Below are 17,949 nucleotides of genomic sequence, written 5' to 3'. Positions count from 1 at the left end.
CATTCGAGCGATGAGACCCTCAGGATTGACTTTTCCCTTTTCTGAAATAATAATGAGTTTGCAAAAGAAAAAGAAAATAAATAGCCCGGCTGGAAAGCGGATTGCCCTGCTAGAATGCAAGACCAGATCCTGTGGGAATACACAGACCGAGCCGTGTCTTATTGTTTGCTTTTAAGACAACTAATGAAACTCTCTCTCCTTTTGACAGGACATAAAGGCCCTTCTGTTTGGTTCCAGCTTCTGCTGTTTCAATGAGGAATGGAAACTTCAGAGTTTCTCCTTTAATGACAAAGCCTCGTTAAAATATGGCATCGTGCAGAATAAGGCAGGTTGCTTTTAAGCTTCCCGGGACGTTTCTGTGGGCCCGTCACAGATCGGGGCAGGAGGTCCCCTGGTTTGGGAAGGGCTGTGAGCATTTCCTGAGCTATTCAGTGCCCACTTTGTCACCCAGTGCTGGAACTTCACGTGTGGCCGGCAGAGCAAGAGCTGGGGAGCATGACCCTTACTCTATAGAGACTTCCCCTCAGTGTCCAGAATCTTCCCTGAGAGGAGCAGGAGGAGGGGCTGTGTGTGGGCGGAGGCGTCAGAGAGGGTCCTCGGGCAGTTGGGAAATGGTTTTGCAGGTAGGGATAGAGGGGAGAGGACGCCTGAGGCTGGAGGCAGCGTGAATAAAGGGGAGGCTTTGAGAAGAAGTGTGTGAGGAGGTGTTTTGTAAGACAAGGAAATGCTGGGAGACTGGAGCAGGATTTGGATATCGTGCATACACATTTCCCAAGTTACACACGTTAAGGGCTGGAAGATGCTCTCAATCCAGCAGCCTGATGAGGCTCCACTTTTCAAGCCCCAGGAGCCTCCCCTGCCCCACACTGCCTGAGGAGGGACCCCAAGACCATTAGCCTCTGTCCCTAGTGTGGCCAAGCTCAGCACATTGTCTTGCACTCCCAGCTCAAGGGCAGCCACATCTGCTACTCTGCTAATCCTTGTACTTGTTGATGCCTGTGGGGGCGAACCCCTCAAGAAGCCTTCTTGTGGGGGTGGGGGGGACAAGGACACACTTAATGGGTGCTGAGGCAGGCCACACTTGGGCCAAAGATTGCTCACATAAGCAGAGGCTGCTTAAGGGGCTACTGAGGTGATCAGGGGTGACTTCCTGGAGGGGGAGGCCTTTAGGATGGATCTTGAAGGCTGAGTAAACCACCGACACCCTCAGCCTGTGGACACGGGGGCATTTCCCTGGGTGACTGGGAACCTACGGTGACAAGCCTGGTTTTCCACCTGATGGGGAGTGAAGGCCTGTTTTCCTCCCATCAGACATTGCAGACCTGCTCCTTCCTCCAGGGCTGGGCACTGTGGCCTTTGTCACCCCATCACTAAGACTAGGCTCCGTGCTTTGCAGAAGTACTCGGCACATCAGAGGCCTGTGGGGGAGAGGCAGGAACTGGTGGGAGTGGGCTGGTTCCGGAGGAACAGCCAGGTTTGCCCCGGTTGGTCCTCACGGGCACTAATGTGTGTCCTTCTTTGCAGGGGGGTCCCTGTGGGGTTCTGGCAGCTGTCCAAGGTTGTGTCCTACAAAAACTCCTGTTTGAAGGAGATAGCCCAGTTGACTGCATTCGGTAAGTCGGCGCCTGTTCTAGCAATATCTTCTTTTCCCAAGGCTCCTCCTCGGTGTCCAGAAAAAACAAGCAAGGAAGCGTGTGTGTTCCCTGATATTTTCCATCTTCTGGAAAGGGAAATGGCAACTGGCTAGCAGGGCCAACGCTGACCAGTTTAAATGACCTGCATGCACTTGTCTCTAAAAGAAGGGAGGGTCGTTAAGTCCCATTCCACATGGGAAGCAGCTGCTGGAAAGGCATCGAAACTAAGGCCACCCCCTCCTCAGCAGCTGAGCTTGGTAGCCACCCAACTCTCATCCACACCCACATCAACCCACTGACCCTTTGACTGACTGCAGGCCTCCCTCCCTCCCCACGTTACCTCACCTCTGCCAACAGCCGTTACCACACATTCCAGCCAGCCCCTCGGCACATTGCCTCCACTCCCTCCGGCCGCTTGTTTTCCCCCTCACGCTTTAAGTGTTTGCACATGGACACCTCATTCTCATTTTCTCTCACCCAGTAGACTTTTCTGGGATGTCTCTGTGCAGGCAGCAGATGCACCTTCCATGCTCCAGAATGCTCCGTGAGGGATGGGTGGATAGAAAACCCTAATTCTACGGCGTGGTCAGTGGAGGGATTGGCAAGGTGCAGGCCAGGGCCAGGGCTAGATGGCTGAAGTGAGGAGACCATCTTCTTACTTCTGTCTCCCTGTGTGCCCAGTTAGCAGCTTGTACTGAGTTCCCCTGAGACCTACAGAACTGGTGCTTGTCTCTCTTCCTTTAGCTGAGATATAACATGCATACAGGAGAGCGCACGTCTCGAAAACGTGCTCAGCTCAGACGTGTTCTGCTCAATGCAAAACCCCACACTCGTGAGCCTGTCACCAGATCACAAAAGAAAATTATTTCCAGCATCCCAGAGAGTATTGCCTAGGAGATGCCTCCATTCTCTTCCCAAAAGTAGTGATTAAACAGATTCTAAAATCACAGCGTCGTTTTGTCAGTTCCTGAATTTTAATTCAAGGGGCTTGTTCTTTGAATGTACATTTCAGTGTCTTTTTTTTTTTTTTTAAAAGCTTAAGTGTTATCAAGACAAGACTCGTTCCCCAATCACCCATGTTCAGCTTCCTGGGAAATAACGCGGGCTTCCCAGACATCCTGCCAACCTCGGGACAAATGAAACCTCTTTTACCAGCTTAGAGGATTTTGCCTTAGACAGGGTCCAAGTGGAGGTAGCTTTTCATGCATGGATTTTTAGAATTTGTCTAATAATATAATTTGTCTAATTACTATGTAATCATCAAGGTGTCTTATCTTAAGCTAAACGATATTAATTCCCAGCCCCGCAGAGTGGTAACCAGGAGCAGAGTGACGTGACATTTCCACAGTAGGACTTCACCTTGTTCTCTACACCCTGACCGGTCCAAACACAGCTGCTACTGTCTGTGCACGGCCGTTCCCCACCACCTGCTCTGGAAGGCCAGCCAAGGGACCCTGCTGCCGGCCCTCCCGGGGAGGGGGCACACTGCTTGATGTCCTGGAATGCTCCCGACCGAGGGGAACTTTCTAAATAAGAGAGCTGCCCTCAAAGGGTGCAGGGACTGTCCCTGAGTGCACATGCACCCACCTGCCTACTTTCCTTCCTTGCACTCAGAATGCAGAGAGGACTTGGGAGGTGCCTAGAGGGAATACAGGGCTCAATAGGATAGGCATGGCCTTGCCCTCATGGCACCTATGATTGACCATGAGAGCCAGCCTGAAAGAGGCTCTAGGGGACATGCAGGAAGCTCGGGGTTCACCCAGACATGAAGTGGGGGCAGGCTTGTTAGGACTCCCAGTTGGCTTCACACACATCCTTGCACGTGCTTATTCTCCCTCAGTTTCCCCTTTCCCAGAAAATCCCTCATACTTGGTCCTGGGCTTCTCACCACACAGAGGCCATGACTTCAGTGAGGCTTTCCCAGACCTCCTTGGTTGAGACAAACCCAGGCCTGCTCCAAGGCCTCCCCACCAAATAGTACCCTGGTTCATGGACATCATTACCTGTCCATTGTCTGCCCTACCCCAACCCCCAGCCCTGGGAAACACAAGCCCCATGGGAACAGGGGCCTTCTTGGGCTGCCTGCTTCACAGCCCATCTCTGGCATCCAGCCCAGGGCCTAGGTCACAGAACAGGCCCTCAGAATTTTTGTTGAATGAACACATGGACAAACGCATGAGTTATCTAGACTGACAGGGAGTGGAGGGGAAGGGTGTTCCGGTAAGGAGAACGACATGTGCAGAGGCCTGAGGGCAGGGAGAGCAGGGCCGGGAGCCGAGAGTTGCCTGGGGTTGCCAGGGCAGAGTTTGGAGGGGCGGGGCGAGACCCGGGGCTGGTGGTCAGGGACACGCTGCCAGAGGGCCATGGATGCTCCCCATCTTGGCCTTGGTCCTCATGGCTAATGCCTCATCATTCATTTCAACCCCCTTTTCATTCAGAGCTGCTTTTGAATTTGGACTTTGTACTTGGGGGAAGTTGGGGATTGTTTCCCAGTGGTCAGGATGGGGCATTTAAGTAGGTTCCAGGAAGGGCTGTTCCTGCCCAGGGCACGAGGCAGGCTTGGTTCCCTGGCACCCACCCCACCCATCATGAAGGGAATACACGAGCCTCTGGTTCCACAGGTATATTCTCCAGGGACCACGCTGCTCTCCACACCAGAGAGTGTGGCCGGGGCTTGGGAGGCACACAGCCATCCTTGTGTGGGTGCAAGTTGGGCTCCGGGTAGAAGGAAAACCGCGCCAGCTGTGGGAAGCGAGATTCTCTTCCGTGTCCCACCACCTGCCAGCCAGACACCAGCCAGACATGGACTCAGGCCCCAGTGTACACAGACAGATGTCTGTTTAAGCACCGACTAGATGGAGGGTTCCACCAAGGCCTTGCTGGGGTGGTAGGGGAGGTAGTGCAGCCTTGGCTTTCACGGGCTCCCTGGCAGCTGGGACCCTGCAAGAGGAGTTGGGCAACCTAGATTGAAGGCCCCTGGTGGCCAAGCCAGTGGGGCTAAGCTGGGTCCTAGGGGCAGCCAGGGGTAGGCAGAGGGAGAAGGGGAAGGAAGGTATGGCTGGGGGTATGCGTGGTGGGGTGCCAGGTGTGAAGGAGCCCCATTCTGGCTGCCTGGCTGGACCAGAAGAGGCCTATATGGAGTATCCACAGAGCTTGGCCTGCTGGCCAGGGCCCCCTCCTCCAGGATTCATGCTGCAGAAGAGTGACCTCAGTTTTCTTTGGAGCCCCCCCAGCTATGAGGTGAGGTGAGAGTCTGCCTCAAGGCCTGGAAGGTGATTGGGAGTAGGTGAGAGTTCTTCTGCGTTCAAGCTAGGACTTGGGTCCAGCAAAAGGCCGGAGAAGGAAGGGGCTGGTGCCCAGGGTCGGCAGCAGAGGAGGGAAGGGGATGTGAGAGCAGAGTCAGGGTCGCCGCTTCGTGGTGGGGAGGCCCTGCGAGTCAGAGGCCACTGAGAGTTGTCCTTGCTGCACGGGCATTGGTGCATCCTGTGGGTGCCCATGCTGCGGCTGGAAGGGGTGCCTGGCTCTGTGCTCCTTCGCCCGGTTCTGGGGTGGGGTGGGTCCAGAGACCTGGACTGCAGGGCCTCACCTACTCATTGGTGAATCTCTGTCTCACCTAACTTTGACTCAACAAGGAAATGCAAATGAACTCCTTGGTAAATCGTCAAAGGCTGTACAAGAAGGTAGGACCGTATGGGGAAACTGAGGCTCAGAGAGAGAAGATGCTGGCCTGGGGTCGCAGCTATGGCGTCTGTGGCTGAGCCCGGTCCACCATCCCGTGCTGCTGTGTGTGCCCCCAGAAGAGTCTCTGAGCAGTGAGAGAGCCAGAGAGGTCAGCGGGGGGCTGAGTTTGAAACGCTTGAATGCTGGACCCCCATACAGACTCTCAGTGACCAAGGTGTGGCTCTGTGTTTGATGAAGGCCTCTGGGAAGACCCCTCCTTTGCCCTAATTTGGAAAAACTCAGTACAGAAGAGCGCTGGTCCCTAGGCATACACCAACACCTGGGGACCCACTGCCTCAGGTGAGCAAAGTGTGATGTCCCTGCAGCAACTTTAGTCCCCAGCTTGCCCTGTTTCATTGATTATTCGTACACGTTTGATATGGATTGGTTGGGTCATTGGCGTTTCTGCATGGGCGGTGTGTGTGGAGTTGGCTTTGAAGGTTCAGTACTTACTTTTGACTCTGAAATTCCAGGATGTCAGAAATGACCCAACTTAAAATAAAAAAATGCAGGCAAGCTGCTCTGTTCTCTTCAGGAACAGCACGGTGGTCTGGCCGGTGTCTGCAGCCACCCCACTGCGGGTCCTTCTTGCACCCTCCGCCCACGGCTGACGGAGGTCATGGTTCTGTGAAAGCAGCGTGGAGGATGTGACTGCACCCTCCAGGGAAGTCATGCTGAAATAAAGGCCTCTTGGCAGGGGCGGTGTTTTTTTCTGCAGGACTGTCTGGCTTCATTAGGACCCATTCCATCAGGCCAGCAGCTGGGCCTCCCCTCCGTCGGGAAGGACAGCGCCCAGTGGCAGGACTCCGTGTTTTTCCACTTGCGGAGGCTTGTGCCTGTCGCTGGCTGTGGGAAGAGACCATGAGCCCCACTTCCCTGCGGGCCTAGAGAGAGTCACAGACAAGATCAGTACCCCCACACCTCCTTTTCCTTTTGGAATTGCGAAATTCAAGGCCCAGAGAAGGAGGGGCACTTGTCCTGGGCCTGTCAGGACACTGGGAGCAGAGTCAGGCTTGGACCCCAGGTCCGGTGGTCCCCAGACCAGCCTTCTTCCCCTCCCCTGCTGCAGCTTTTGAGCCTGAGAGGGGGCAGAAAGCCTGCACTCATTCCCTGGACTTCCTCTGGATGGTCTGTAGACACCGTAGGTTATCTTGAGATAATTAGGATCAAAACATCTCTTTAATCTGAAGGACTTGAGTAGTTTAGGCAACTATGCAGGACGGATTACTCCCCTGCGCCATCCACCCTCCATAGACAAATGTCTGCATTCTGCACTTCTGTGAGGAATTAGGTGCTTAAAGAAACTGTTCTTGGTTGAAGGGCCTGCCTAGTGGTAGATTCGTGGTAGGAATTTGATGAATGTGTGTCTGACTGACGAAGACCACGCAGGACCACCCCTGTCATTGAGGTTTTGCAGGTGAAAGCAGGGAGTTACCTGGTAAAGCTGGAGTTGGGGTGACTCACCCCTTGTTCTCTGTGTGGGCAGCCCTGTCTACATTGCAGTTGGTTAAATGGCAGAAATGGCAGTACTGGAATGATGCTTGGGGGCATCTGGCCTGGGGCCTGCATCTATGCGGGAAGATGAAGGCCAGCGAGGGCAAGGGGCTTCTCAAGGCCTGTGAATCAAGCCGGGCTTGAAGGCAGGGCGATGCTGATTCCTAAGCCAAGAGCTCCAAACAGTTGCTTCCACTTCCCCAAGTTCTCCTGCCTCCCTCAAGGCTGTTTCAGGTTTTCCAACTTTACTGACTGTAATTCACTTGGGTGAGTCATTTAGTCTCTGTGCCTCCATTTCCCCATTTGAAATGGGCAACACTACTACTGCTGTTAGAGGGTAGCTTTAAGGGCTAATGGAATAATACAGGTGAAGTGTTTCTAACGGCACTTGGCACGCGGTAAGTATTCAATGTATGTCAACTTTTTAATCTTATTTGCGGCTCCACCGAGAAGCTTTCAGTCAAGCACATGACTTGCTTCAGCAAGTTAGCGTAGAACATGTAGAACACAGTGAATGTTGAAAGGTGACTTCTTAGTTCCCTGTCTGCAGGTTTTCCAGCATAGATTTTAGTTCCACCTCCCATTTTAGTTCTAGGCAGAGTCTAGAGTGCAGACATGATTTTGCACAACTCCTGCACACGGTAAGGGGTCTATCTAGGGAGTACCTGGTAGGAAGAGCCCACAGGAGCAAGATGGAGCAGAAATGCTGGTTGGGCACTAGCTGTCACAACTCCACCTGGACAGGGGCAGGACGGGGATTGGCAAGGGGACTCAGGTGTGATTGACAGGACATGCCGGTCACCTGGGTGGTAGCAGGGCAGGAAACAGGAGCCTTGGGGATGACGAAGCCCACTTTCATAGGTTCTGAATCCAAAGAGATAAATGTCCAAACCTTTCTCCTTTGTTGGACCAGCCCTGCTTTCCTGCACCCCCCTTCCCCTCTGGCCACTGCCTTAGTCCTTGGCATCGCCTCTCCGGAAACCCAGAACAACATTTCCTTACCTTTGTTTTCATAGTTGATGGTGACCCGGGCCAGTGCTCCCCGCACAGCTCGGGCTGCCTGGTTTGGTGATGGCGTGGTAACCGTTTTCTCGAGGAGCATGGCAGGCTTCCAGAGGCTACAGAAGTCCCAGGCAGTCTGCCATTTCATTTTTTAAGTGATTGATGGTGACTTGTCACTTTCACCCCAGCTGTTGAGAGTTCACCTTCCCGTCACCACAGCCCAAGTGGGGACTTGATGTTCCCATAAAGGCAGTAATAGGTATTGGTTATTAAACATTCACCACATGTCAGGTGCTGGGGTATGGACCTTACTTAAACACATCATCTTGTTTAAAGCTCCCAATGCTATGAAAGAGGTCTTCTTGTCATCCAGGGTTTATGGAAGGGGAAACTGAGAGATGGCTATGTCATATCACCTCCTATTTTAGTCATTTGACAGCCTGGATGCAGACAGTTGGCTCTGTGTCTTAGGCCTTGGGGAGTGACCACATGCTGCCCACCACAGTGACCTGTGTCCTGCTCTCCTCCTTCCCATTTCTCCAGTTTTCCCCGCTTCCCCCATCTTCATAGCTCAGCACAGAGCTCAGGTGTAAGTTGGCTGCTGAAAACATAGAAAACCACCCTTGCCCTGCCTGTGTCTTCCTTTGAGCTCCAGCAGGGTCTTGATCAAGGCCCTTTTGATTGTGAGGAAGCGCCTAATGGGCTGCTTTTGTAAGAATTTAATTTTTCTAAGAATTTAGAAAAAAATCCATGGACTCCAGGGATGGGCCAGAAGTACAGCCTTCAGGAGCCCTGGGAAGGTGAAACTGAAGGACGTGTCTGTCATCGGGCTGTTGCCTGTTCTTCCCACTTGTTCATGTCATGCACCAGGGCTTCTCTGTTACCACTTACATCATAAGATGTCTCTCTGTCATTTTTGACACTGCTGGCTGCCTGTTCTGCTCAAAGCCCATTTGCTCCTAACAAATGTGTAACACCACTGTCTCCCAGCTGTGCCCCTACCCCCTTGCCACCTCTTACCTCCCTCTGCCACCCTGGTTCACCAGAGTTCTGGGTGTTTCATCCTTGCCGCCACCTCTGCCCTTCCTCATCATCTCTTTGGGGAATCTGAGCCGTGTCAGCTGCTATCCTGGGTTTTAGATGTGTCAGATAGCTTCACGGCAGCGGGGAGTGGTCCCTTGGGCACCTCCAGCTGCTCCCCTAGTTCTTCTCTCTGCCTGTATTCCTCATTTCAGTGAATGACACCACTGTGCACCCACTAAAACCCCAGAGATTACCCCAAATCCTTCCTTTCCCACATCCCACGCCCAACATCTAACCAGAGGCTGCCTTCCCCTCTGCACCTATGATCTCATTTCCTATGGCTGGTGGGAGGGAAGGGCACCTGCTTGCACAAAGCATCTCTAGGGATCTGGTATTGGGACTGGTCAAGGCTGGGTCAGGGCAGTACCAGACCTTTGCCAGGGATGGCTGCCTTTCCTCAGGGTGGTGGCAGTTCCAGAATGCCTTTGGCTCGGCCTCCTGAGCTCTGTCAGAACTCACTGGCCTTGCTTACATATGCCTCAGGCCCTGCCAAACCTCTGGGGTCCCCTTGGTTCCCCTGGGCTGTTTCCTCAGTCTGCTCCTCCTCTAGCCCTACCCAGGGCCTCTCCCCCAGGGCTCTTCTCTGGGCCCTCATCTGAGGAGACCCTGCTGGAGTCCCTGGGCTACACTGTCCTTGGCGTGTGCCCGGCATAAACACATTCTCTTTTTCCTCCTCAGGCAGCTGCAGCCTTCCAATGCCCGCAGGACCCACTGCCTCGCCCTGGCCATCGCGGACATTGTGTGGCGGGCTGGGGGCCATCAGAGAGCCGTGGTCACACTGTAAGCGCTTCTCAGGATCATGTCACTACCCTTCATGCTTTGGCATGGCTGCGGGCAAGCCAGCTCTGTGCTTTCCTGTCCTTGGGGAAAATGTCTTCCCAACAAGCTGTCTGTGCGTCCTCCCATGCCAGCATGAGCCCAGAGAGGCAGCCCCATGCTGCAAGAGGCCTGGGGGGCCTCCACACCGCTCCATTCATTCTCCTCTCTGTCTCATTTGTCTTGCCATCCTCCCTGGGGAGCTTTGGGGGACGCAACCCATCTGAGAAAACCTCTGGCCTAGGCAGCCTACTTCCCTCTATATTTCTCTGACCCGGTGGCCTTGGCAATAGCCTCTCGGTAACCAGTCACCCTCTCCCCCAGTTCCCAAGGCATGCTTCTGCCCACTTTGCCTCCTGGAGCACCATTCCACTAAGGAAGAGACTTCCTCGCCGCCTCCACCTTCCCGCAGGTGGAGGACGCCATCCGTGTAGTCTACATGGACTGCTCTTGAGTCTGGCCCTTCAGTGTGGGAACATCACTCCATTCCAAGCCAAGCTTTAGTAGAAAGGGTACCTTTGAGGGCCACTCTGCTGGGATGGAATGCTCAGGAGAGCACACTGCTAAAGAGAAGGCACTCCAGGGGTGCCTGGGTGGCTCAGTCGGTTAAGCGGCAGGCTTCAGCTCAAGTCTTGATCTCGCAGTTCATGAGTTCGAGCCCCGCGTCGAACTCTGGAGCCTGCTTTGGATTCTGTGTCTCCCTCTCTCTTTCTGCCCTTCCCCTTTTCTCTCTCTCTTGCTCTCTCTCTCTCTCAAAAAAAAAAAATAAATAAACATTGAAAAAAAATTAAAAAGAAGGGGCTCCAGAAGCTAACTCCCAGTGCTGTTGCTTATTGGCTGTGTGAGACTTTGGGCAGTTGACTCAACCTCTCTGCACTTCATCTGTTTACTCACCTGGCAGATGTGGATGATAGTAATGATTATTTGGTAGAGTGTGAGAATTAAATAAATTACATATAATAAATGACTATATTATCAGTTTAATCATTTACCCATATCAATAAACAGTGAATAACAAATGTGAAGTATTTGGGACAATGTCTGGCACATACCAAGTACCATATCAGTGTTAGGTATTATTGTTCCTATTGAGTGCTTGTCCGTAGTACTCATGTTCCAGTTAACGTATTAGCCCTGGCCCTGAGGATCTGCATGGCAGCGCTGAACACAGGACAAAAATTCAATTTCTTCCTGTTTTATGGATTGGAAAACAGGAGCCCAGAGAGGGGCAGTGGCTGGCTCCAGCCTAGGCAGCAGGCTGACGGCCCATTGGGCCCCAAACCCCACTTTTAATGCACGCCTCACCAAGCGGTGGACATGGGGTTAGGGTGGGAGGCCTCAGGCCAGAGGCTGGAATCCCTCCCAGCGCTGAAAACGAAGGGCAAGTCAGCATCCCTTGGTCTGGAAATGTATTTGTCAGTTGTGGGTGAGAGACGGACTTCCTCCTGCCAGGACTCGGGTTTGGTTACCCCAAGCTCTCCTTCTGCCGTCTTTTTTCCATTCCTTCCCCCACCCCCGCTAGGGAGTTCTTTGGACCCAGCCCCGTGGGTGAGTTCAAAGCAGGGGAGAAACGAGAAACCCTTGGTTCCGTCCTTCCCTCTGGAGCCACCTTTTTATTTGCCCTCATTTAATGGCACATGTGGTTTCACCCTGGCTCAAGGGCATGTCTTCTTCTCTCCACACAGAGGGCTCATGCATCTCCCTTTTCCTTTTTAGGGCTTCAGGAACACAGCATTTCAGTCCAGCAGGGAAATACAAAGCAGATGGAGTCTTAGAAACAGTACGGCTTTCTGGAAAATTATCACGCAACCTTTGGCTTTGTTTGGGGACGGTCTCCTTTCATATAAGTAAATCCTCCCTCAGCTGGGAATGGGCCAGCCCTCCCTGCAGCCCAGGCTGGCAGATCCTCCACTTGGGACTGGGGTGGGGGCAGAGGTGGGGGGCTCGGGGCAGGACCAGTTTATGGCCAAAAGGCCGACGGGCACGCTGTCCCAGAGAAGAGCAGTGCACACGTAATGCCTCTGGCCGAACCGCAGCCCGTCTGTCCCTCTGTGTCTCTTCAGCATCCTCTTGGGGGTTTTGTGAGAGGGCAGTGGGGTGGTGTGCGGAGGGAGGGGGGTTGGAGGGTGGGGAACAGCTTGCGTGGGACAGAGCACCGGCCGTAAAGCCAGACCTGGTGTGACCAAGTAAGGGAAAGAAATGAGAGACGTGAGAATACAGACACAGTGACGTTTCCCACACAGGAACCTCCTCTGCACGGAGGACTTCTGTTTTACCTAGTTTGTTTCATTTGACCTGAGTCTGGGCACATGTGGCCCTGGGCTCCTAATTGGGCATCTCGCCTGGTGGGTGTTTTCTCTACAAATGGCTTTTTGCTGACTCGCCTGAGAAAGCAAAGGGGGCTCATGCCCCCAACTTCCCACCAAACTCAGGACACTGCCTGCTGGGCTGAGAGCTGGCTGGGACTCCCGCCCCGTCCCCCACCCCAACCCCTAAGTGTTTCTCCGATCCCGCTTGTTCGTGGGGGACATGCACAAGGTGGGCTCCTTTGCTGGGGCTCCAAAACACCCCCATTCCTGGGCTCTGTAGGCCTGGTGTTGCTGGCAGGGCAGAATTCACCCCAGAGACTCCAGCTGGGCCCTGTCAGCCTTTTACGTTGCACACAGGTCTGGTGGTGCTTCCCCACTCTGGCTCTCAAGGTCACCCCTCTGATACAGAGACACTCCCAAGTGGGGTTCTGTAGCTGCTGAAGCCAGGGTGGCAGGAGATAATCCAGGACCTGGAGCCATTGGTGGGGCTGGGGCTGGCCGCTCACCCTGTGGGTTTGTGTCTCCTCAGCTCACACTGCACAGTCTGACCTGCTATGAGGAGCTGGTGACTTTTCTTCAACAAAGCATCCGTCAGGTATGAACAATGGTTTAATGGGGGGGGGGGGATGTACATGGTAAAGCTGTCTGCTTTCATCGATAGAGACCCCGCTCAGTACAGTACCTTGCTCCATGTCCTGGCTGGATGGGGCCTCCAGCACCCTGTCTGCTGGAGGAGATCTGTGCACCCACCCCTTGCCGTGAGATGGGGGTGGAACAGATCCAGGGCCTGGACAGAACAAAGTGCCACGGGAATTCAGGGCTGTGGCCGCACTGACTTTGCGGAGGAGGGAGCCAAAGGCTCCCCGGTGAAAAACATGATCTCTGGAGCCTTGAGCCTAGGTTTCAATCCAGGTAACACCCCTTACTTAGTAGCTCTGTAACTTTGGACAACTTACTTAGTTTCATGTGCCTCGGTTTCTGCATCTGTAAAATGGGCCTGATAATAACAGTGCTTGGAACTAGTGTGCCTGTTTCAGTGTTGTCAACGATTTTAGCTTTCATTGTTGATTTCGTGATCACTGCTATGGTGGTTATTTAAGGTGACCTTGAGACTGGTTAGTTGTGGACATGTAGAAATGACGGGAAGGCAGGGTGTGGCATGAGCCAAGGCCAAGAGATGGCCTCTGAGATTCCCAACTTCAAGGTCTCATCTTCAGACATCTGTGTGTCAGGGTGGAAGTGAAGAAATAGTGCTGAGCCCTTCTCTTCCGGTGTGCAAGCACATGGTCCATGCTGCATCTTCTTTCTTTCAGCCTTCTGGGCTGTGGGAGGAGCTCTTTTAGGCTCCCAAGAAGGTGACAGAGATTTGCTGGTGAGCCCGGAAGGAGGGAGAGCTTGCTGAATGTGAGACAAAGCTGGACGTTTCGCTGGCTTAATGTCCCCTCCTGTTCTCTGATGGTGCTGTGCGCCTGGACAGAGCACGGATGACTGTTAGCACTGATGTCACAGACACTGCTTGGGCAGGGACATGGGCCTTGTCCTGAGACCAGAGGGAGGCAGGTGTGTCATCACTAAGGTGCTGATTCTGCAGAAACGTTCTGCCCCAGAGCTGTTGCCTAAGGATGATTCAGCCTGAGGAGCCTGGCCCGTGTCCCCAGCTTAGGACACTGCCTTTCTGCACTGACTGTTCTGTCTGGTCTTCCTGGGAGGTGCGAGGGAGGGGCTCTGGCATGGGAGGGGTCCTGGCCTAGACTGGCTGTCACTTGCTCCATGTTCCTGGCCGTCTTTGCTTCTTCATGGACATAACCCAGTGGGCTGTCTGCCAGTGCAGTGCACTTCCCAGCTGGTGTAGGGGTCCTGGAGCAGGGACCTGGGGACCCCAGCTAGCTTGTTCCTTCGCCACATGTGCCCTTGGGAAGGTCACTGGGCCTCATGTGCCTCTTTGAGGAAGGATTGGAAGATGGAGCAGTTAGCAGAGAACTGGCTTGTTACTGTCCCAACAGTGGCTGTTAAAGAAGAAACTTAACTACAGGGAAAAGAATGCATTCTAAATTAAGCACCAGATGATCTAACTAAGCAGAAAGGATTCTACTCTTAAATGCACTCAGAGCGCTGTGAGAAAACAGCAGTGCATCCGAAAGATGAGCAAAGCCTGATGGCCTCTGTGCATGTGATTTGAGCAGGGAGGCACGACACCCGGCTCCTGTGTTCACACCATCAGGTAAAGCAGAGGGTGGAGCCATGGGCGCCAGGAGAGGGCAGTGCCCTGGGAGGCTTCTAGGGGGCAAAGAAGGGCCCTGGGGACATTACTTGCCTGCTCCAGGGGCCTGTTCCCACCTGCTGATGGCCCTGGGGTGACCCCTCAGCACCAAGGCTTTCTGCATCCTGTCTTTAAAATGGGGCCATTCTCCTCCCTCTGTCTGTGCCCCAGGGTTGCGGTGAAGCCCAAGCAAGAAAAGGACAGTGGAAGAGGTTCAGAGAGTGGGGATAGTGCCGGGGGAGGGGCCGTCTGCTTTCTGTCATTCTTCTGGATCCAGAGCGGCTCCCCCAACTCACCTGGCCTTGGGTCCTGTGTACCAGTGGTCAGTATTTGGCCCTCCTCGCCCTGGAAGGTGGTGCTTTCCCCCACAGGGTAATTATGTTTTTGCTGGAAGCGGTTGAGCTGCCTCAGCACTACCCTCACCAAATTCATTTTTCATGGCCTGGGCCTCAGAGGGGTTCCTCGTGCCAGGCCTGGAAACGAACACCAGACCCTCTCTGCCCAAAATAAATAGCCTCCTTGCTGTGTTTTCATCACTGCTCACCCTCGGGTGAGATGTCTGGCCGCCCCCCTCGAGCTGGGCGAGCCTCCGCCCCCACCTCTGCTTGGGGCTCCTTGGTGGGCTTAGGTCTCCCCGGGGCCAGAGCAGCACTGGAGAATGGCCCCTTCTTCCCAAACAACACCAGACATTTTTCCGGACCCTAACGGTGGTTTCCGGCCCAACTGTCTGCCTGGGGAGCTCTCCTTTCAATGCAGGCACCTTGCCCTGTGGCCTCCCATGTCTTGGCAGCTTGGGTTTGATGAGATAATTTCAGCAAATGTGTGTGTGTGTGTTTTTTAAACAAAATGGAATATTGGTGCCATTCAGTCATGTTGTGGCAGAGGCCAGAAGCCCCAGGGCTAGCCACCCCGCTAGCCAGTCCACACAGAGGGGCGTCTCCAGGGCTTGTGGGAGGTTGAGGTTGTTCCAAGGACTGTGGAAAGTGCTGGCCCACGTCGTACCGACTATTCTCCATGTTTACACAGACTTGGGGCGCACAGCGGCCTGCTGTGTCCCCTGCCTCATTGCAGGCTGGCAGCCACAGGGGGAAGCCGACCAAGAGAGTGCCATGGCTCCCCCAACACCATGGGTGGGTCCACGGCAGCAGTTGGTTGGCATTCCAGAAGGGGAAGCGGAGACAGAGAGCTTCATCACTCTGTGAGGCAACACGCAAATCACCAGTAGAGCTGTGACCAGGGCGCTGGGCCTCCCAGGCCCGCGTCCTGCTGTATATGGACATCAGCATTACCCCTTGCAGTTAGCAGAGCACTTCCACGGCTGTAGGCTCCTAGAATGGGCACCAGAACCCAAGGAAATACACAAAGTAAGGGAATCATTACCCTCACTTTGCAAATGGGGAAACTGAGCACAGAAGAAGTGAAGTGACTGTCCTGAGATCAGAGAATTACAATGAGGTTGATATAAGGCTGTTGTTGATTCATTTATTCCATTTCTATATCCCCCTCCCCCACCAAAAGATTTTGTTACTAATGAATTTATAAAAATAAAAAGTTAATTATAAACAAATGATGCTCGGGGCTCCTGGGTGGCTCAGTCGGTTAAGTGTCCGGCTTCGGCTCAGGTCATGATCTCACAGTTCGTGGGTTCGAGCCCTGCTTTGGGCTCTATGCTGACAGCTAGCTCAGAGCCTGGAGGCTGCTTTGGATTCTGTATCTCCCTCTCTCTCTGACCCTCCCCTGTTCACGCTGTCTCTGTCTATCAAAAATAAATAAAAAACAAAAAGAAAATAAAAAAAAATGATGTTCTTGGGGGCTTTCTATGTTCCGACCATAGTAAACTTGCCCTTTCTCTTGCCTTTGGGCCTTTGCACGTGCTGTCCATCTTGCCTGGAACAACATTCCCTTCTCTTCTGATTCCTTCTTGTCCTTTGGGTTTGGATATCACTTCCTCCAGAAAGCCTTCCTTTACATCCCTTCTTTCCCTATATCCTTAGTCGGCTTGAACGCCCTTACTGTGTGTTTCCAGAGCACCTTATATTTCCTGTCAGAGAGGGTCCCTTCCCCATCCCTTTCAGTTTCTTATTGTTCTTTCTTCCCTGAGTCATTTCCCACAAAGGCAGATCCTTGTCCACCTTGTTCACAAGTACAACTTTAGCAGGGAGCATCCTCCTGGCATGAAAGTTCACACAGTAGTTTTTTAGATGACAAATTGAATTGTTGTATGGAAATGGAGACTGCATTTTGAAGGAAAGAAAAGATAATTACCACCGTTGAATGCCATACTTGGCTCTGAGCTTCCTGGCAACCAAGGCAAAATGGAAATGTGATCAGTGATATCATTCTTATTGTTTCAGGAAAACAAATACTTTGGGGGGTCTGGTTTCAAGCGCAAAAAGAGAACACTGACCATTGTAAGACAGTGTCTTCAACCACAGCTCACCGAAAGTGGTGTCATCCCGAGATGGGGATAAGTAAGGTCTTCACACAGTTGCAGCCGGGGGATGACTTTTATCTAGGGAGCCAGAGTAACGTAGCCCATGGCAGGAGGCCATGGCCTCCTGGGCCCACTGGACAGGTGGCAGTGCAGAGCCAGCACTGTACAAACAACCCACACAGCTTAGGCCCTGTCCTTTACAAGGATGACCTCATTTAATCTTTACAACACCCTGATGGGAGTAGGTCCTGTTACAATCACCCTTGTTTCACAGGTGAGAGGACGGGGGACAGCGAAGTTAAGAAATGTTCCCGTGACCCCAGAGCTAGGAATGGCACAGCCAGGGAGTTAAACCCAGGCAGCCAGGCTCCAGGCTGTGGGCTCTAATGCAGGGTCGGGACCAGGGGGAGGTGAATGAGGGGCTCTCCATGGGTACCGACTTCAAAGAGGTATCAATAATATTTTTTAAATATCAAAATTAATCCAAAAAAATCCATGATGAACAAAATACCAACAATTTTTGCAAGACAGGGATCTGTCCTTGGCCTTGAACGGCTCATGCCACTCAGCCCTCCTGACCCTGACTCTGCCCCACACCTGCTCTCTGGTGCTCTTAACACAGTGCAGGTCTTAGGAGTAAGGGATTTGGAGTCCAATAGAGCCTGCTAGAATCCCACCCCCACCCCCTCACTGGGCTGCGTAGCAGCTGTGTGAGCTCGGGCTGGCTGCTCAATATCTGACCTGTTCCCTTGTGTGGCAGAGGGTAATGTTAACAGTACTGTAAAGCACAGGTCTGTGGCAGTTTTAAGTGTGATAATGCATGTAAGACGCTTACATGGTAAGGGAGGCTGCTGTATTGCGAACTTCCGGGACTTGGTCGTCATTGGTATGCACCTCGGTGGCCACTGTATCTGCCCCCATTGTCACCCAGGCTGGTGTGCTCCCCATCATGTAGGGGGCTTGCTGTGGAGCCACCTGGTGACCTCTGGGACCCGGCTGGGGCAGCTGGCTCAGGGTCAGGCCACTCCTTAGGTCTGGCCCCCATGGAGGGGAGAGGATGGGAGTACAGACTTGATGGGTGTTCATTCCTTTCTCCTCTTCCCAGTTTGAAGCCGGTCCCTATGGATGCATCCTGCTCACCCTGTCTGCCATCCTGTCCAGGTCCACGGAGCTGTGAGTGCCTTCCTCCCTCAACTC

General features: G+C 53.3%; 1 protein-coding gene across 4 annotated transcripts in view; it reads left to right on the top strand.

The window, feature by feature from the left end:
- MINDY4 (MINDY lysine 48 deubiquitinase 4) overlaps window positions 1-17,949 on the top strand; it is a 110,513-nt gene that overhangs the window by 58,602 nt on the left and 33,962 nt on the right. For all 4 annotated transcript variants that reach the window (XM_029925561.1, XM_029925574.1, XM_029925566.1 and 1 more), the window contains exons 8-13: window positions 209-325; window positions 1,525-1,613; window positions 9,612-9,713; window positions 11,466-11,529; window positions 12,588-12,653; window positions 17,858-17,925. In XM_029925561.1, the coding sequence (XP_029781421.1) occupies window positions 209-325; window positions 1,525-1,613; window positions 9,612-9,713; window positions 11,466-11,529; window positions 12,588-12,653; window positions 17,858-17,925 (506 nt within the window). The remainder of the gene's footprint in view (window positions 1-208; window positions 326-1,524; window positions 1,614-9,611; window positions 9,714-11,465; window positions 11,530-12,587; window positions 12,654-17,857; window positions 17,926-17,949) is intronic.

Source organism: Suricata suricatta, chromosome 2, assembly GCF_006229205.1.
Source record: "Suricata suricatta isolate VVHF042 chromosome 2, meerkat_22Aug2017_6uvM2_HiC, whole genome shotgun sequence".
In the NCBI taxonomy this organism is placed as follows: Eukaryota; Metazoa; Chordata; class Mammalia; order Carnivora; family Herpestidae; genus Suricata; species Suricata suricatta.
The sequence above is the reverse complement of the archived record's forward strand: the minus strand, read 5'-3'. Positions and strand labels throughout refer to the sequence as shown.